Source organism: Eretmochelys imbricata, chromosome 2 (genome assembly GCF_965152235.1).
Source record: "Eretmochelys imbricata isolate rEreImb1 chromosome 2, rEreImb1.hap1, whole genome shotgun sequence".
NCBI classification, from domain to species: Eukaryota; Metazoa; Chordata; order Testudines; family Cheloniidae; genus Eretmochelys; species Eretmochelys imbricata.
The window spans coordinates 181,900,243-181,921,442 of record NC_135573.1 but is presented as its reverse complement, the minus strand read 5'-3'; the positions used below and the strand labels follow the sequence as shown (position 1 = coordinate 181,921,442).

Below are 21,200 nucleotides of genomic sequence, written 5' to 3'. Positions count from 1 at the left end.
GATTAGCAACACAGCTAGTGGTAATAAATTTTAAAATATATATGTTATGAAAGATTGAGGAAAAGAGTTATACAAATGGTTCAAGTCTGCCAAAAAGTTAAGCAATGCTATGAAGCTGTGCCATTCAACTTTCCAAACATGCTGCTGCTAAGTAAACATGTTAGTACTGTAGCATTACCCCAACAATACAGACCTGTGATTGCCAAGTGCCAGCCTCCACCCTGACTTCTGTACAAATGAACACACTGTATACATATCTTTCTGTTAAAATCCTCTATCCTCTACTTTAGCCTTTTAACAGGAGTTAATTCTTATCTGTTAAAATATTAACAGGTTGCCTGCATCCCAAGTCCTTGGGTTTAACTATGCAGTTGTTGTGGGTGCCAATTTGCATACGTCTTGTTGCCGTATCAACAAGTTTCCCTCTTGACTTTTCCCTATGGAGGGAATTATACATGCTGCTGCTTTAATTATATTCTGGTAGGACCCATAAACCCCATGCAGTATAGAAGACCCGTGCTGTATAAACACAGATGAAGACCGAGTCCCTTCTCTGGGAAGCTCACAAACTAAGTTATGTAAGATCCAACAGTAGGTTGAGCATATGGCTATAACATACGGATAAATGTGTGTGATCATGACTGGCGCAGTATGATTAACTTCGTTTTGCTCCTGTTTGCATATTAGTGGGAGTGCCTCTAACTCGTGCCCTATATTGAGGCCTGTCCCTACCAAGATGATGTGGACATATTCCTAGACTCATGTTTCTGAGACCAAGCTTGGATTTGGAGTACTGGGCTAATAGAATTACCCTTTCGGAAAGATAAAAGAACAAAATTATATCTTTATTTATACAAAGCTGACCAATCCTGCTCAATAAGTTAAACACTCTATCTACCTGGTGGTGTGAATGGTAGCATTCAGAGTGCCTTCTGCCTGCAGGCTGTATATCAGGTATGCTCAAGGCACTGATGACCTACAACAGTTCTAAATGAAATTGTGCCATATTTTGCAGGCCATATCCTACCAGAGGTGACAATATCCTTTTTATTACCATCATAAAGCACTAGAGAATCACCAATCTCCCAGCCTTTCACATGAATAGATAGGCAACAAAGCAGGTACTTTCCAGTGCCAGTGCTTTGATAGACCACACTGTTTTCACATATGCATGTACCCCTGACCGCTGGTCAGTTTTTTAGAAGGGGAGGTGTGAAGTATGCTCCTTTTTGCCCCAAAATCCTCTGAGATCATCAATTGATACGGTAATGGCGATGTAGCATCCTAATAAATGCCTAGTCAAGCTCAGGAGAAGCACATCTCTGTAACATCAAAAATAAGTTACCATGAAGGGATCTTAAACAATAGATGCTCCCATCCATTTAACAAATATTTGCTAAGGCCTTGAGATAACACCTGCAGAGAAGGTATGCAAATAGATCAGTGCAGATTCTCTGTGAGTTTTGCTCAGCTCCCATCTTTCCATCATTCTACACCCCAGAACTCTGTTTTATGGGTTGGGGATTGCAGCCAGTATTAAATAAATAAATAATATTTTATACTGCAGTAGTACCTAGAGGCTTACGTCAATAACAGTTCAATACTGAGAAGTGTTAAAATTGCTGCTGGACTGCTGACCTTTCTCTTTCAGAGAGGGATGCATAATCTGGCAATTGAGTGCTAACAGATGTGATGCTGGCAGCCCGAGTACCAGCTGTGGCCAAGGGCTAGACATCAGCTGAGAACTGACAAACTCCCAGCTGGAAGCCAGGCCAATTCACTTGTGTATAGCTCAAAGTGATCATTCAATGCATAAGAATGTATTTGCAGTGTAGTTGTAGTTGTCAGTCCCAGGATATTAGAGAGACAAAGTAGGTGAGCTCTGGGTGGCTCGAAATCTTCTCTCTCTCCCCAACAGACGTTGGTCCAATTAAAGATATTGCTGCAGTCTTTGACTTGCCATGTGCTAGCCCAGGGTCCGGCAGCCTTTCAGAAGTGGTGTGCCGAGTCTTCGTTTATTCACGCTAATTTAAGGCTTCGCGTGCCAGTAATACATTTTAACGTTCTTTAGAAGGTCTCTTTCTATAAGTCTATAATATAGAACTAAACTATTGTTGTGTGTAAAGTAAATAAGGTTTTAAAAATGTTTAAGAAGCTTCATTTAAAATTAAATTAAAATGCAGAACCCCCCGGCCTGGTGGCCAAGACCCAGGCAGCGTGCGTGCCACTGAAAATCAGCTCACGTGCCGCAGGTTACCTATCCCTGTGCTATACCATAATGCTGCACTGGCCACCAGGGATCCCACGAACATACGGTAAAAAATCCTATGTGATGAAACCTGCTTGCTCTTCTTTTGGGGAATGCAATCTCCCTAGTTTTGTGTGGGACTGACCTTTAATTAAAAGCACCTGCTACACCTGATAAGTCCTCCTATACTTTGCAGTGCAGAAACAGCGGCCTGCAGAAGCACTGGTTGCATTGAAGGGAGCTGTGTTCTTTATAAGCCCTTGTTACCTGACTGAGGCGAGTCTCTCAAGTTCTCCCCTAAAGGCAGCTAAAGCCTCATCTACTTGACCGCTGTGATTTCTTCCCCCAGAATTGCAGCACCTGCATTGGCTGCTATGACTTCTGGGGTTTGGTATACTGAAACACTCAGCTAGGGGGTTGGGAGTACTGGTACTAGTAAATTTATGGAAGTGCTCTCGCCTTGCATCTCTTTCACTCTCCACCCCTGTAAAGGGATAATTAAATGGATCTGGAGAACCACAGTATTCACCCTATCAGACTGGTGATCTCTTCCCTGTTTTTGTGAGCCAATCTGACTGCGGTTGTCATTGCTGATCTGTTGCCATGTCCTACATTCTTTTGCTGCTTGTTACTGAGAGTAGTCAAGAACTGCTTCTAGAGCAGCTCAGTGACCTGGTGCCATTGCTCAGATGTCAGACGTGCGTGCTGCCAGGGTTGACCTGGTGGCCGGATGGGAGCCAGGATTGACCTGATGGCTGAGTGAGGACTTAGAGAAATTTCCGACCCTTTCCTGGGGGTCGACCTGGTGTCTGCTAGAGTCTTCGGGGTCCCACCTCCGCAAAAATGACCTGGAAGACATAAGAAAATTTCTGTCTTCAGTAGAGGAAGCAAGTTTCCTGACCAGAGGTCCAATGTTTCTTCTACTACTGAAGTAGCTGTCCTGTCCATCTCCTGTCTGCCTCATGGGCTTCCCCTGGGAATACTGAATATTTCAGCAAGTTGGAACGGAAATATTCCCTGCCCTCCCAATTATTTTTAATTCCCCTTCCTACTACCCTATGCAGTGCTCGTAAATCATAGCAAGCCACAGATTATGAATCTGCTAGTTATGTAGTCTCTACCTACATGTCACTAGTTCAAGTCGCATATAAAGCAAAAATGCTTCCTGCAAAGGAATTTGGGCCTGATTACATCAATGATATAGTTTAAGGGTACTGTGATTAGTTTAGCAATTTTCTTTTGGCAAGAATTAATCTGTATAAAGCATACAGATTCCTATGAAACTCCTACCCAACATTCCAATCTGACAAGTTCATCTGCTTTCAAGACCAAAAATGCACATTTTCCTTCATCATAAGGGCTTATAGCCAAAATGCATCATCTTTGTGAGGGGGAGGAGGAATGAAGATTTTAGAGATAATCATAACCCAAAGGATTTAGAGGAATATAGCCATTTTTTTCTGTTTTGCATTTTATGCCTCAGGAGTACAATTTATCTAATGGTAACACAACCTGGTTTGAGCTTTACTGCCACAATAAATATTTACTGCTCTTGCACCAGAATTTCTATTATCTCTCAAACAATATACTCAGTTAATGGAGCCCTTTATGCTTTCTACTAGTGGGAATATTTTGTATTGACTCCTGGATACTAAATAGGCTGTAAAGTTTGTTCAGTTGCATTGACCGGGGGAAGGTATAATGGTATAAAGATGTGAAATAAGTAGAAAATTGGCATGAGTCAGTTCTTTCCAAGATGGATAATTGATAGCAGTAGAATTTACTGTTTGTGAATTTTCCAGATGAGACCTTTTAAAAACTGACGTCTTGGTTTCTTTGGCTAAACTTTCCCTCTGTCTGCCTGGCTGTCACCATTCACTTCAGTGGTGGCTTTTATCACAGTTTCAGGATTAACTGTGCCTTTGATCACTCCCTCCTACCCCTTGTCTTCCTGGAGGGCACCCTCTTATGGCTTTAGGCTTCCTACCCATCACCTCTCTTGGGGTGGAGACCCAGTTGTCTCTCGTTTCAGATTGGGGCTTGCTTGCAGTACCTCTGCATCTCCTTTGTGATTTTTTTTTCCAGCAGGTCTAACTGGGGTCCAGCACATGTGGTTGTTAATGCTTTCTCCTGGGATACAACAGAGTACACTAGTTACCAATCAGCTTTCACAAAACAAACTGCATTTATTCTTAGAGCAAAACCTATAAAAACAATAAGTTCCTATATACATGCAAAAAGCTTACCAGAGATCATCCATCAATCTTATGGTATTCTGGTAGGTCAAAGTCTTTCCGACCCTTCTGCAAGGGCTGGGGCTCTTGGACAGAATGCCTTGTCCATTTGCTGCAGAAAGAAAACTCTGAGTCCATTTATATACAGCCTTTTTATGCCAAAAACCCTTTCTTTGTCTATTGGTCTCTGGAAAATCCAGTTTGAACCAGTCTACACAAACCTTCATAGGGGGTCGTACCTCTCTGAAGGTGTTTACAATGTGAGCAATTCATCTTAATCATCATCCATCGTTTTCATTTCTGTCCTGTGGAGTAGAACAGAATCATACATGCTATCACTGGCCTACAGTGATACATAAACTTAATACAATGTGTTCCCCCAAAGATACTGCATGTTGTTGCAATATCTGTCACAGGTTTGTTTTAGTAATGCTGTATAGTTTGTGAAGTACTTTGAGATCCTTCCGGATTTTGATACATGTAATGTGCCACAATACTTTGAGAGAAAGACATAATGTAATATAATTATTGAAGTATTATGGTACATTGCAAAGTAGGATTTACTAATATTCTATATAAACTAAGGGGAGGATACTGGAAGGGAGTTACACATAAGTTATATCTCAAAGCTGAATGCACAGTTGAGCCCTGAAAGGTGAGGGAGAAATAGGACCCAGCTGTAGCAAAGCACAAGAAATTTCATTTTTAATGTTTTACTTTAAAGAAATGATGTGTCTTTTTGATTTTGGCAAACTCAACATGCCGCCATCCAGACTGGTATTTTCTAACATGGCAACATGGAACAATTTGTCCTGCTCTGAATTGCTCTGCTATCCTGAGATTTGTACAGTACAGTGCCTTCACCTCAGCAAGCAAGGGTTATTAAATTGATTCTTATTTTCAAGCTCTGAAAGTAACCTCTCTCTCCATATTTAAGTTATTTTACATGTGATGTGACATGAAAGAATGCTAAATAGCTTGATAGGTTTGTTTTGCCCTCTGTGGGTTCTGTGGTTTTAAGATTTTAGTGTCACAAGGAACTGTCATTCAGTTAGTCATTTCATAGATATCAATGCACTTTTATGATTTGTGTGAGACTGGTCTGAAAAATGGAGATCGCCCCCATGTTATATTGTAAAATAATACTGTATTTGGTCCAGTGTTTCTGCTTCAGTACTTTGAACAATAAAGTCAGGTTCCTAAGATCATGTAATTGAACACTTGTGTGGTGAAGAGAGATCCCTCCCTCCCCCACCTCAGAATCTGCAACATCTATTTTAAATGTTCTGTAGTTTGAAAACTTAGTGTTTTTGCTTGTGTGGAAGGCAAAGTTGGAAAGAGATATGGTAATATTTGTTTTGTAGCTCCAACAACAATTTATTTAGTTTTTTATTTAGGCCATAGAAAAATTGCTTTTGAACAATTATGTTTCTCAACTTGAATAGAAATTTTAAAATCTTCTTTAGTAAAAATAAAATAAAGTTTAAAACCACTAAGAAAAATCCTTTAGCAGCCATTGCCACAAATACAGAAATAAACCTGAAATGTTAACATTGATTGTGTTAGTATTTAACTTTGTTTTGGAATAAACTAAACTATATTTAATATGATGTTAAGTTACTGAAATCATCAGGGAGAATTGTGGCACTTGGAACTCTCTGTTGGCCTGAGCCTGATTTTAGTAGGAGCTGATTAAGTATGTTCCCAGTAGTGGGCCCTAATTTATAGGTACAGCTTTACAAAAATTATTAAAATACATTGATTAGTTTTGTGAGGGAGTGTGATGTCTTAAAAGTGGCCAGTTAGAGTATTAAGAAAATTATCGACTTGAAGGATTGTGTGCTAAATGATAAAGATAAAGGCATTTAGCATGCATGCCTAAAATCAACTATGTGCTGAATACCTGTTACACTTACTTTTCGATACGTTTGGCTCATGATATTATGATAATACTTTACACTTTAATCTCAAAGTGCTTTAAAGTGTGCTGCTTCTCTGAAAAGTGATTGTAAAACTGGAAGTCTTACTCTTTCCCATCTATCCCATGTGTGAGTTAAGAGTAACATATTTTTTTACTGTTTTTATTCCTGTTGGATCTGCAGAGCCAACTGAGCGAGAGATTTCAGAGTAACAGCCGTGTTAGTCTGTATTCGCAAAAAGAAAAGGAGTACTTGTGCATCCGATGAAGTGAGCTGTAGCTCACGAAAGCTTATGCTCAAATAAATTGGTTAGTCTCTAAGGTGCCACAAGTACTCCTTTTTTTTTTTTGAGAGAGAGAGAGTGTTTGATTCAATTCCTCCTGCAACAGGAACAAGGTTGTTTACTAAGTTACACCAGTGCTAACCCAGGAAGGAAATGGAATTGTATAGGTCTCATTGAGGGCATAATTTGAGCATTGTGGGGGTTGCATAAGTGTAAATAAGGGCAGATGTAGGCCTGCATAATTTTTATTACTGTTGATAATGAATGAGTGAGAAGAAAGAAGCCAACTTGACTCAGTTTGCTGGGCTCTCTGTTATAAAATGACACCTATGCAACTCATCCAGTGCCGTTTTTACAGACACATTTCCGAATAGAACCATTTAATTCTCAAACATGTCTCTAAGGTAGGCAAGTGTTACTTTGTCTGAGCTTTAGTTTAAGTTTTTTTTTAAAATTAGAGATTATTTGAAATGAGGAAAGTTTATACTTTTTCTCACTGCTGTAAAGGTCCTATTTTCAAAATGCTATAATTGTCTCTGGCCTCTCTCTCGTTTATAGCATCCACCTCTAACATTAAATTTAAACAAACAAAATAAAATCTGAACTTTTTTGTGGAAAAAAAGGTAATGTAAATGTAACCCACGCACCTTCTGGGTGTGGTGTTCTGTCCTATCTAGTGGCACAGAGACCACTTAGATAAAATGAGTCTGCTCTACAGCCTTATCTAACAGGCATTGGCTTTTAGCTTATGCTGTAGAGGTTCATGCGCTAAGCTCCGCAGGTCCCCGATTCAATGCTGCCCCCGACAGACTGTTTGTGTTACATAAAGTTAAAAAATTGAAATTTTCCACTACTACTAGATAAGGATGTATCCTTAAGGTAAAAAAATCTGAATCTGACAGTATGTTTTAAATACTACTTTAAAACTCGTTATCTAGATACTATACTTCAGTGCATGTGCTCTGTAAGAATGATGATATCAACAGATACATTGTAAAGTAGATTTTCTGACAACATTTTTGGATTCTGCTTTTGCCATAAACTTTATAGTGAACATTTTTTAAACATTTGATGTAAAACTGATAAACTGCAAAGAGATACTATCTGTATTTTTTTTATAACAGGTACCAAGTGCTGGCATTTGCAACAGATGCTGATGAAAGAAAGGAGACAGAGCAGCAAAAACTGAGTTCTGGAAAAAGGCTTGTTGTAAGACCTGTTTGTTTTACATAAAATATAATCTACAGTGGATAAATATTAAAAAGAGAGAAGACTAGCTGACAGATTGAAACACTGTATTGTCACTAGGGGCCAGATCTAACTTCCATTTAAGACCATGGAAAGACTCGAGTAAATTTTATTCCTATTTGGTTTGGGTCCTAAATACTCATTAAGCCCTCTATTTTAAGAGAGGAGAAATTAACATAACAGGGTTAATTCCATGTTAATTCCTATCAAGATGGAAAGTACTGAAATATGTGTAAATGAAATTTTGCTTAGATTTTAAATGTAAAGTTTTTTTATGACTAGTTTATTAGATTTCTAAAATGCACCCTGTTAAAGTTGGGGGCTCATGTATATCGTTAAATAGAACACTAGTTAACTAGGAAAAAGACATTTCCCCAAATAGCCAGCTCGCTCATCCCCCCCGACCCTTGCAGTGAAAAACCTGGGAAACTAATGTCTCTTACATCGTGCCTTAAGACTAACATACTCAGGCCATTTTGGACTAGTGGGGAAAAGGAATTCCCGCCTCGGTGGTACTGCACTGACAACTGCTTGATCATTTAAGATACTCCAGAAAGTGCTAGCTTAAGTAGTCCAGCTGACCTCATCTTCCATTATGACACATGGGGAGAGAGGTGGTCTCTGGAAGAGTCAGAACTCAAACATTTTTGTACTATATAAATCGAAGTCAACACCTTGAATTATACATGGAAGCAAGTAGAGAACCAGCTCTTGGATAACAAGTCTCTATGTTCCCTTTGACTAACACTGCTAAGTAGGTGAGGACTGTATTCTGTAATATGTTTGGCATCAAAGAACAGTCTTCAAATGTAACCCCACTTAGAGTGCATTGCAGTACACTTTACTATAAACAATACCAGCTGATAATGTGTACAAGTATCCACACAGATGGAGAAATGCATAACTAGTGCAATTGCCTCTGCCTGTGAAAAGAAAATGAAAGAATATTATGTGCAGATTGCTGAAGATGTCATCCAAGAATGCAGAAAAAAGTACAAGAAGATCTTTTTTGTCTGAGGCAATAAAAATAGGACAGAAAAAAATGAGAACTTCGCATGTTCACTCATCCCAAATTTCTGATGGATGAGGGTCCAGAACTCTTACCTAAATCATGTTGAGAAAGGAATAATTGCTAACACAGTTCTAGACCTTGTCTACTCTCAGGGGTAGCCTCAATTCAGCAGCTGGTGGCCAGCAATAGGTGTAGCTGCACTGGGCAGGGACATGAGGGATTTGCACTCTTAAATTAAGAACAAACAGTGCTAAGCTTCAACTAGCTCTATCAGTGCAAATCTCTGCATGAGCTTGTGTAGGCTCTGGAATTCAGCTACATTGATTGTTGATATAGAGCTATTCTTGAGGGTAGACAAAAGCCATGAACTACATTGTGAGTGTTCAAAAATTCTTCTGTAACTATCATCAACCTTTGTGTTACTTGACTGAAGAAGGAGGATTGATGCCCCATGTTCCTGATGGCACTTGATAGAGCTTTCAAAAAGATTATGAATTCACCTTTGATCCCACTACCAGAAGTACATTGAAATTTGTGTTGAACGGAGGATGATACAATTTTACCAGTGAGGGACTGTAAATTAAGCTAGACACTAAACTTATAAAAGTAACTGAAGGACCTATGGGGGTAATTTCTGATAATTCTTGGTTGGAGTCTTAATGGAAATCTGAATCTATCAAATTAACAAAGTACTGGAATTTCACAGGGCAAAAAGAAAAAAAAATCAAACACTTTATGGAATCTTTCTGTTACCCATCATATTGCCTAGGTATCAGTTGATCCCAGAACAGAAAGAATTTTCCGAAAAGTGGATGATGTAACATAATCCTGATTTCCCTTTCCATTTTTAGCATTTTAAAATGGAAGGTGCACGTTATTACCTCAGCTCTACCAGTATGTTTGTGAAGGAGGTTATTCCTCATTTTTTTTAATCAGAGTGGTGGAAAGTTGTGATTCAAAACCACAAAATACAGGACAGTTGAACTGAGAATTTTATCAGCTCTCCTGTTAAACCAGCTTGGCATCAGTCAAGTGTTTGTTCAGCACATTTGGATTGATTTGGATATAACTTCGCATAGGAGCTGATAAACAAGGTGGTGAAACGTATCAGTACCTAAGGGCAGACACAAAGGACGAGGTAGACTTTAAGTAGTTAGTAGAATGGGAAACCTTGTGTTTTATTTCCAGATTTCAAAGCTTTTTTTTTGTTTTGGGACAATGTGTGCATTTTTATTTTTTGAACAATAAATATGATTACAGAGGGAATTGCATAGCATATGTTTATGGTTTATTTCATAAAATGTTTGTGGGCTGGTTTATTTCCGCTTCCCCCAGCAGTGTTTTATTTTTTGGAATCAGGAAGATCACAACATTCCTGAAGATAATATGCATCTAAAATGTAGAACATTTTACCTTTTTCCCCCTTACCGCCCCCAAAGTGTCTTTTCACTTACATTGCTGAAAATTCATTTGGTTTGATGTAGACTGAACCTTCTTCTTAAGCCTTTTATTATACACATAGCTGTTAACTGATCTTTGGTTATGTTTTCTCTTTTGAAGATGGATTGGGTTTTAAACATTGGAGAGCAAGCACTGGATATATGCGTTGTTTCCTTTAATCAGACCTCCTCTGTTTTTGTGCTTGGCGAGAGAAATTTCTTTTGCCTTAAGGATAATGGGCAAATTCGATTCATGAAAAAACTTGATTGCAGTCCAAGTTGCTTCCTTCCTTATTGTTCAGGTTTGTAAAAGAAAAATTCAGCTTAGAATCTTTGACATAGTTACACTTAAAACTAAGAATGTTTTCCATTAGGAAGATACAACCGTTTGAATATATTGTGGATTAATATAAAAGCTTATGTAGAATTCAAATTGTACCTGACATTTTGTAACTGCAGTGGATAATTTTTCAGACAACAGAAAGAATCAAGTTTCCTTAAATTTGTGTTCTATTTGCTACTTTTTCTTGCAAGTCACTTATGGATAAATAAAAAGAGCAAAATCTTGCCTGGATTAGAGTATAAGGCACGTAAGGTCGGGGCAGAAGAGAGATAAAGTCCACCAAGATTAAGGTATTCAAGCATGTTGTGTGGTACCTCAGAGCAGCTGAGATCAATTAATTTTTCAGGGCTTCAAATGTAGCAAGAATGCATGAAAGTCAGGAGTCTTGTAAGGATAAATGCTTGTGAGGTGCTCTGATTCTGTGGTTGAATGGTATAAAGCTTGGCTGACAAATTGATAAAGACCAGAATTAAGAATCTATAGTTCCATGTTGGTATCAGAATAGCAAAGAATAAGTTTTAAAATCTTATATTAAATTAGTTAATTTAAACTTTACAAACAATCTCATAATCATCTTTATTTTACTTTTTGTAATTTCTTGTGTAAACATGTGATAGACAGTTGATTGATTAAAATTACTTAACCAATGTGTGTGTTGTGCCATGTCTAAACCAGTGCATTCAGAGTGATGATGACAAATCCATGACATTTTACTTTTGGGGCATTCAGGGACTTCTGGTACTAACCCTTATGAGTGATAGTTCTGGAAGTAGCAGAAATGTCTCCGGCACTTCTTTTTATATTTCACACACTGATATAATTATAATCGGTGTCCATGATGATTAATCACATATATTTTTGGTTATTGTCTATGAAATTTTCTTGGGTTTTTTTGACTGCTTAATAATCTATAAATAAAAAGGAAAACAAATCTGTTCACATATATGCAATAGTGGGTTTCCCTCCCCTCCCCCCAAAATGGAAAATAATGTAAACCTGAAAGGAAAACACTTGCTCATGAAAACATCTGTTGTCTTAAAACTGTTTTTATGTTTTTAACAGTGTCTGAAGGAACAATAAACACTCTGGTTGGAAACCATAATAACATGTTGCATGTTTATCAGGATGTGACATTGAAGTGGGCCACTCAGCTTCCCCATATTCCTGTAGCCGTAAAAGTAGGCAATTTACAGTAAGTAACTTTGTAAAAGTTTCATTTTTTTAGATTTGTTTCCAGCAAAAAATAAAAAAAAATTCTATAGATGCTAATAAGCATTTCTATAGTATTTAACAAAAAAAAGGTAGTTTTTAAAAGGAAAAAATATAGTTTTGGGTATGTTGTGTGGTATATTCACTGGATCAATTTATGCTATTTCTGATAAATTTGGAATAATTTTGTTCAATTATTAGTACTACTTTACATTGGTGTAAGTGAAGGCAAAACTTCCATTGATTTGGAGCTCTTCTCAGAATGACTAGACACTGGAGGACTCTGAGCAAGCCCTAGAGATTATTAGTAATTCTGACTACTCAACAGGAGCTACAGATTGATTGGGTTTCCTTTGAGGTGGAGGCAGTTGGCCAGGATATCACATCTGCTGCTCCCATTACTGCCCTTACACCATGAGCTTCTCCTCTTCCTTTCCCTTACTATCCATGAGATGCAGCAAGCTCCCAAGAGGAGTATTCAGTCTGTCTTGCTCTTGAGAGTGGAAATCTGGGGTTAAGAATCTGGACAGTAATTTACTCTCATGTGAATTTTATAGGTATTTTATCCATGAGTGAAAGCACTGTACTTGCCCTTCATGAGGAAGAGATTATCTTTAACCAAATGTAAAAGTAAACTCACAGAACTAAGTATTAAGAATTAAGCATTTTTAAAATTTCAGTGCTCCTTTTTAGAAGGGGTAACAGGTAAGAACAAGTCAGTAAAAGTTACTAGAGTACAAGCTTCTACTTTCACTATCTTGCAGGTAAATATAATTTTATTTAATAATGGAATTGTGTGTTCACTGAAGAATAAATAGAAAGCATTTATTACCTTAAAAGAAAAGGTATCTATAGAACTTCTTAAAATATTAAATTCCCAGATGCAAATTTTTTTAAGATGGAGTTAAGGTAATAAATATGTATCAATCGTTTTAGGTGCGGAAAAACATATTTCTTTTTAAAAAGTTCAAATGTTTAAAACTCATGAAATAAAAGTAGGGCATATACTTTAAAAACAAACCAGGACCGCTTAAGAAGGTGAAACCAGACTTAATTCTGTACTGAACTTCAAGTCTGGCTATATTTGTCTCCTGAAAAATGGTGCTGTAAAAAATGACATTGTGGGGTTCCATGTTTATCTCATTGACACTGTATCAAATTTGCTTTGTAAACTTGCAAATAAAAAATCTTTCCCCCCTAATTGCCAACCCAGCAAACTCATCCTGGCATCTGAAAGTCATTTGTTTAGTCAATTATTTTCTGTCTTCTTCAAATATGCTCTCACTTTAACTTACTAGTCAGCCTTATCTGTGCTTTAAATCCTTACTCACCCTCCACTCAACTCCAAAAGACCACCATAGTCCTCCTGTACATCTTCTTTATCAAGGGGATGAGCCATAACCCATATGACGGTGTGCCATATTTAATGTATGAACACCTGCATCAGCCAACCACCGCATGTGTGTTATCTACTCAGAGGCTAGTGTGTTAATATTTTAGGTCATGACTCTGTTTAAGGAATAGTAAAAAATTAAGCATCTGTTTGAAGTTTATAAGTAATGTAGTAAAAACTTTGGTGAATTTTTTTACAGACTCAAATGTAGAAATGCAGTGACTACTATATCACTTAAGAATTGTTGGCTGAAGAAATTAATCTAAAGTAGCAATATGCAATTTTATAACTTGTAAGACAACAGAAAGTAGTTTTCAGATCTGAAATTTCTTTCTAATACTATTTATATGGGAAGGATTTTTTTTTTTTTTTGCTCTCATTTTATGTCTTTGTCACAAGACATTGGGTAGTATTGGCTGTGCTATAGCATCTCCTTTTACCGGCTCTTGCTGTTAACGTTGAGAAAAGTTAAAATAGTTCACACAACTGTAATTCTCCCATCTATCCCTTAATAGAATTTACAGAAGGACTGAATATTCTTATGACCAGCATTGTAATTAAACATGATAAAATAAGGCTTGCCGTATTTTGTGCTTCATGGTACCAGTTGATCACTGCAGGCAGGAATTTCCCCTTTTCTGTACATATTGCAAAATCAGCTAGGTGCATTGCAAGAAGAGTTGTAAGGCAACTATTGGAGACAAGTATCCAATTTACTGGAATGATAGTCTGCTGCAGTAGGCCAAATCATATGTTCTTCCTCCTACCAGCTGCTTTCCTTTTGTGATCCCAGTAGCTTTCCCCAACATCAGCATCATAACGCTTATGGTACAACTATGAAAGAGGCAGGAAGTCTTGTCCTCAGCTCTTCAGTCATCCAACCTTTTTTTGTTTGGAGCCTCCTTTTGGGGTGAATATGTGCTCACCCTTGCACCATGCCCTTGCTGTTGCTACCTCTCCTCTTTTATTTTTGACCCTTTTCTTGTTCTCACATGTATCATTCTGCCTGGTTTGATTTTATTTTTTTTTTCATTTTTGTTTTCTGTATGTATGTGTTTGGTGCACACTCTCATTCTGCTACTTGTTTCTGGTTTTCTAGCCCTGTTGTCCTCAGTTGGGAGCATCCATCAATGATAACCATAGCCAAGCAGAGTGCGTATGGAATGGAGAAGAAGCTTGATATCTGTCATCATGTGCACTATGTGCACATGATGTGCTTATGGGGTTGATTGCCTTATGACCATGAGAGCAGGGAGAATGACTGGCTGCTTTCAAGAATTTTCTTGCCACTTTATCTGCAGGTTCAAAAGCCTATTTGTAGAGGAGAGGTATGTTACCCTACCCGCCTGCTCCTGTCCTTTGCTTCCTCCTAAATCCCCAGACTAGTCTGGCACTTGCCCTATGAGGTTGGATGATACTAAAAAGCAAGACAAATTGAGTACCTTCATCCAAGGGACTGGTACTGATACTCTCTTCCACTGAACTTAAACTTACATGTATGTTCATTTTCTTACATGTGGAAGGGAAACAAACTATTGAGAGGAAACTGCCATAGCATGTGATAAACTTACTACTTGCTCTAAATTAAAAAAAAAACCTGTTCCTATAAGTAATTAATTAGTAACTAGGAAATTACTTTATTATGAGTCAGTGGCTAAATAAAAAAAAGTTGCTTTCTAGCAAAATTATTTAACTAAACTTTGCAATGTTTTAGACTCCAATAATTTTTATTCCTAGAGCTACATAACAAAATTGTCTAGTAAATCCTGTAATAATTTATTTCTGTATTTTTTACTTAGAACAAGTAAAATGTGTGTGCTTCTTTCTAGACTTTTCAGTAGCCACACAGAACGAGGCCTCATCTCATGCATATGATTATAACGTGGGCCCTGACAAGGCAAACGTTTAAGCACGTACATAACTTTATGGAACTACTTGTGTGTAAAATTATGTATGTGCTTAAGGCACCAATTCAGCAGCCTATCCCTGTTCACCAAAGCATGTGTTTAAATTCTTAGCTGAATTGAGGTACGTGCATCTGCAGGATTGAGCTGTAAGTTTGAAACTGAATTGTAGTCTAGCAATTTGACTAGCACGTTTTTATGGAAAGTTTTAATCAAAATACTGTAGTTCAAAAGTATGAAGTTTAACTGTTAGTTAAAAAAATCAAATATGCTGGGTTTTATGGAGTTTAGGCTTCCAATAATTTTTTAAAAAGAAAATTAAAATGTGTGATTAATTTATGAGTGAGAAAATGTAAACCTGGTCCAGATTCAAAGTTGAAGTTATGACTTGTTCTCTACTGCAAAAATATAGTGGACTGTGTGGTTAGGTGAATGCATTGTATGCAGCTGTGTGTCTGCAAACACCACAAAGGCAACAGGAACTGAAGTTAATGAGAAAAATATGAAGAAAGATTATAGTTGAATGAAAGTATAAAAGATGTAAAAATGCAATCAAATAACGGGTAGTAGTGGGTGGAGTTAAAAATAAAAGCACCACTTATTCTGTTTCTACAGCTATCCAGATGCTAGAAAATACTTTGTTCTTCACTCCAGCCCATCTGTTATTCCTTATTATAACTGACATCACCACAACTGCTAAAGCATCACCATATAAAAATGGCAAAACTTAACACTTACTACACAATTTGATGGAAAGAAAACTGCAGGAATCAAAGTCTGTAGTTTGCTGAAAGATTTTCCACTTTTTTGCAGGGTGGTGCTATAACAGAAGTGATGCCAGTTATGACACACAGTATGAACTGAACGGCTGTATTTTTTAATTTGAGTATGCCATAATAATACGTTGTCTGATCTGAGAAGTTAAACACAAGGATTTTTAGAAGCTCTCTCTACATTTACACCTAATTCCACTTTAAGGAAATGTTTGGTAGGAAAGAAGAAAGTGATTAAATTTATATTTTTCAGCAATTACTACCGTACTGGCTAGAGATGTACAAAATATTGCCATTTTTAAAGGCTTCTTTGAAAAGATTGTTTTTTGTTGTTTATAGTGCTACAAAATATGTGGTGTGATTGTATTTCTTTACCTAAGTAGGGCTCTGAGCCTGCAGAAAATTCCATATGTGCCTAACTTTACACTCTGCGAATTCTCTAATGTCTGAGGACTTTCTGGAGAGGTAGAACTTGAAGAATTGAATGGGCCTACTTGCCGTGTGTAAAGAATAGCATCCATTGTTGCCAACTCTCCTGATTAAATTGCATGCCTCATGATATTTGATGTTTTTTTCTTAAAGCCCTAGCTCCTGGAGTCTTGTGACTGTGTGAGATTTTCAGCTTTTATTTAAAAAAGAAAATAAAAAAGCAAGTTCCTAGTTTGATCTTTGTAGGGGAAAGCTTGAAGAAGACAAATAAAAAGAATCCTAAATTTAACATTTTTAACTTTCTAAAATTGCATGATTTTTGAATGTTTGTGGCTGGCAGTGTGACAGAATGGCACATGTCTGTACCAAATTATGAACTCTACTTTGTACTAAGTGTTGAACACTAGGCTAGACTTGCCTAAGGGCAATTTACTGTAATGTATTTCAGACAGTTGTCCTGCCCTGAAAAAAATGCTTGGACATGTTGTTGAAAGACTATCACTGAGAACCATCTGGGGCTATCTATTTTGAACAACTCTTAACTACTGGCTCACCACTCACTAAACTACTCACTGAACAAAGATTTTTCTGTACAGGGTCTGCAAGGTGGTGCAAGCATGATGAAAAAGTGTGTAATGGAGCATCCTACTGATGTCAAAGGGATAGAGGGTCTGTTTATACTCCATGGCGTGATTGCAGCTCAGGTAGAGATACCCAGGATAGCTTTACCCAAGCTAGCATTGCTAAAAATAGTAGTATAGATGGGGTGGCACAGGCTTCAGCAACACAAGTAGGTACCCAGGGTTCTGAGCGGGCTTGTACAGCCCACACTGAAGACTACGCTGCCACATCTATACTGCTAATTTTAGCCATCCAAGCACTGATAAAACTAGTGCAAGTATGCCGCCTACCTGAGCTGCAGTCACAGCTTAGACTGCAGTATAGGCATAACTTAAGTGCAGGGCTCTGCCCTTTTGCAGGGGAGCCAACCATTGCCACGTATAAGCAGGACTTGCAGGAGAGAGAGGGCAGGATGGACTCTGCCCAGCCTGAAATGCTGACAAACTTCAGTCACAAGAAGGATGAGATCAGACTAGGGGAGGGTGTGTCTCAAGACTTTTGTTGTTTCAAGGACCTGCAACTCCTGAGTGCTTTAAGAGTATAGTTTCTGTGGTTAAGGAATTCTTTTGGTAAGCCTGTGCTCCTTTCTTTTCTGCCATGTTGTCCCCAAGAGAGTTAAACTAGAAGCCCAGAGACCCCTACAGCCTCGATGGAGCTCTGGGGTAGTGTTTGTAAGTGGCTGGAGGAGCTTGGAAGGTCTCAGGTAGTGGTTTCATGGTCTAGGGTGGCTCGGTGGCAGTTCCACACAACCCAAAGAAGGGTGTCAAACAAGAGTTAATGCCTGGGACTGTGCCCTATACACACAGAGCTAGAAACAGGGACTAGACTCTATTCAGATCCAGGCGACCTGGATGCATACAGGACCCACTTAGTGGGTCCACTTTGAACAGACTGGTGACAGTACAGCGTGGTACTGGGTAAGTTGTCATAGGCAATACTATGAGTCTTTTCAGGATTAGGGCCTACGATGTAATTGCAAAGTAAGTGCACTCGTCATTGGTTACACCTTTATTTGTAAAATGTATAATTCATTTTCTTTGTATCTTATATCATGTCTCACATAGAACATTATCAAGACAAACTCACAACTGTTTTTTTGACGTGTATTTATTTTATAGCTATGGCTCATTAAGAATATCTTTTATGGTAAAATGTACTGACGTAATAGTTCTTTCGTCATGGTGGCTCTTTGTGAATCAGAATGTCCTTTTCCCTGGCCTATTTATAGCTAGTTGTTTAGTTTTGCTGGTGATATTGCTTAATATTAAAGAGCTAATCTGTTATCAGCAGTTAAATGAGGTTTTTGTTATAATCAAAAACTCTCAAACATTGTGCAGGTTTTTGCCAATCCAATATTTTACATCTCTTGTCAATTCCTTATAGCAAAAATGCCCGGGGTGTAGTGGATGATGGTAGTAACTGAATTATAGAAGGAGGGGGAGACTAGAGAGACAATGGATGGATGATATATATTTTTTTGGAGGTAGCTGATTATTAGGGGCTAATGGGACTAGGACCCACCAATGAAGTACTGCATACTGTGACTGATCTGCTATAGGGTGCATTAACACATGCTGCCACTAGGGGACTCCTGGAAGCTGTAATATACCTGACTGCCAACTGGGGACTTCTGGACCTACATCACAGATTGTAGGCAGCCGAGGAAGAGGCACAGATGAAGGAATACTAGTTGCTGTGTGGCTTCCCACAGAGGCAGAGTGTAGGGTTGTTTGCACATGCTCCCTGCTGGGTCTGCTACTACTTTTCCAGCAACATGAGAAAGTGAGGCAGTGGGAGGTTTTCTTTAGGTATGTCACAGTTCTTCTTTATTTTCTCCTCACTGATAACTCCAATGTTATCCTGGATAACACCACACTATAAATTTTATTTTTGTCCTGTTTCTTGCACGGTTGGGCTGGTGGCTCTGCTGTTTGTTAAAGTCCTCCTGCTTTCTTATCAAACTGCATATCTACTTTCACTTCTGCTAATGCAGCGAACCCTCTTAGCTACTGCACTGCAAGTAGTGAGTGATAATCTGAAATATGATGATGTCATGAGCGTTCTGCTGAATTAATTATATTTTGGAACTTTGACCTTTAAATGTTAACTCTCAACATCTGCATAACTTTTTGCAAGATCTAGACCTTAGCCCTTAACTCATATAGACAAAGAAACAAAAAAGAAATCATAGTTTAAAGCTTCATGTTTTCTATGCCTTTGAATTTCCTGTCTTTTCTCTGCTTTGTCAGGTTGTGTCAAAATCTTAAAACAAACCAAACTTTTTAATCTGAATACACAGTAACCTTTAATACAAGAAACCACACATTGTAATTTTTTCATTCCGTAAGTGTCAATTAAGGGCTAGGTTGTTAGTTAACAAGCTACCCAGAGTAATGTAACTGCCCAGGAGGAGGGTGATTCTGAGTTAGGTAATTGAAATCTCTTTCCCAGTCTCCTTGCTGCTCCTGGGTGAGAACAAATATGTTAGATTTATACCTGGTACAGCATATGTTCTCCACTTTGCCAGTGGAGCTATGCTACCATCTCCCATCTTCTAGAGTGGCTCTGCAGACCCTGTTACTCCCTGTGCACTCGCTGTGGAAGTGATTGTACACTAGAGCACATAGATTGTACAGTAGAGCAAAGATGGGCCATAGTCAGGCCTTAGATTTGTCCACTTGAAGGACTAGTCAACTGCACATTGTTAAGTGAACTAGAAGAATGTTCTTTGTATGTTTCAGCTTATACATGACAAAGGCTTGTCTTTCTGAAACACTTGGAGGCTGGTAGGCCGAGCTCCTTCTGGAAGTAATGTATTTGGGTGAATTAAAATCCAGTGTTTTCAAGAGAGGATCAAGACATGATGTAAAACTAACTACACTGGCATAAGTAACATTGACATAATGCTTTCTTTTTCCAACAAGATGCCTTTTTAATTTGATACGAGTTTTAAAGCAGAGGAAAAATGAGTGGTCTTTTGTGAATTTAGATAAATATTTTGATGGAAAGAAATACATTATTACATTTGGGTTTTTTGAAATTTACTGTTGATCACTATATTTCTAATTAAGAGTGTGGTATATAAAATTATCTTTAATTTGTAATGTAGGCTTAACATCACTTGCCTAATCTGCCAGTGTTGTGTCTATTGTTCCAATGGAAAATATTAACAACAGTTTATATATACTGTATTGCTAGAATTTCATTACTTATAGATTGTCAGACTATTATACTGATCTTGTTTAAACAAATGAAAAATCCTGTTACTCATTTAATTTGAAACAGCAGGCATTTTGTATTTACAAGTTGCTTTATTTGTCTCTTTGGTTCCAGGCAGTAGCATGGAAACATTTTGTTACACGGTATAATATTATGATCACCAGTAGATGGCAGTAGTAATTTGGTCAATGACCCAAACATAACAGGATTTTTTTTTTTCAGTTGATAGGAAAAAGGGATGTCAATTCCTGTCACTTTATTTTCTTCTGTCACTTGGAAAGATTTTTTTCATCTTTCATTGAACGACCTTTGACCTTGATGATTGAACTGCAAATTTTAAAGGCTCCTGGTGCCTGCAGGTGCCCTATCACAAAATAATTCATACCTGATTTGGCACCTCAGTGTGGTATGTTTATAGGCAACTACTTCTAATTCAACATTTTATCATTATTTAAGAAATGCGTAATGCACTTGCCAGAAACAAAAGGTGGAAAAATCATATGGTACCTGAAAATGTTACTGTCACTTCACTTGTGGTTAATGTACCCCAAGTTCCATGTTGGACTGAAGAGAGTATTATAATAGAACTGCAAGTTGGAGAGTCCTGCTGGCATTCCAAGTAGTGACATTTTGGCCAAATTCTGATCTTGTCCCCTTGAAATCTCTCCCTTCCCCATTCACTGGTCTTACATGTGTAAAAACGAGCCAAATTTTGCCTTCACTTTAATTAGTCATGACCTTTTATTCTTAACTTGACCTCTACCTTTCCCATGCTATGTGACATTATCAACTTCCATCTCTCCTTTTTTTTTCTTTCATCAGGCACAACCCATGTGTCTCTTTAAGTGGACTTGTTTCTGGCAGTCTTTTGAAATCACTACTCAAAACCTGCCATGTAACCGAAAAAGTGGACTAGTCAAAAAGCA

General features: G+C 37.9%; 1 protein-coding gene across 14 annotated transcripts in view; it reads left to right on the top strand.

Moving 5' to 3' along the window:
• BBS9 (Bardet-Biedl syndrome 9) overlaps positions 1 to 21,200 on the top strand; it is a 432,422-nt gene that overhangs the window by 44,516 nt on the left and 366,706 nt on the right. For 13 of the 14 annotated variants that reach the window (XM_077811045.1, XM_077811042.1, XM_077811043.1 and 10 more), the window contains 3 exons: positions 7,809 to 7,893; positions 10,505 to 10,685; positions 11,789 to 11,918. In XM_077811045.1, the coding sequence (XP_077667171.1) occupies positions 7,809 to 7,893; positions 10,505 to 10,685; positions 11,789 to 11,918 (396 nt within the window). The remainder of the gene's footprint in view (positions 1 to 7,808; positions 7,894 to 10,504; positions 10,686 to 11,788; positions 11,919 to 21,200) is intronic. The other variant, XM_077811050.1, reaches the window with a different exon arrangement.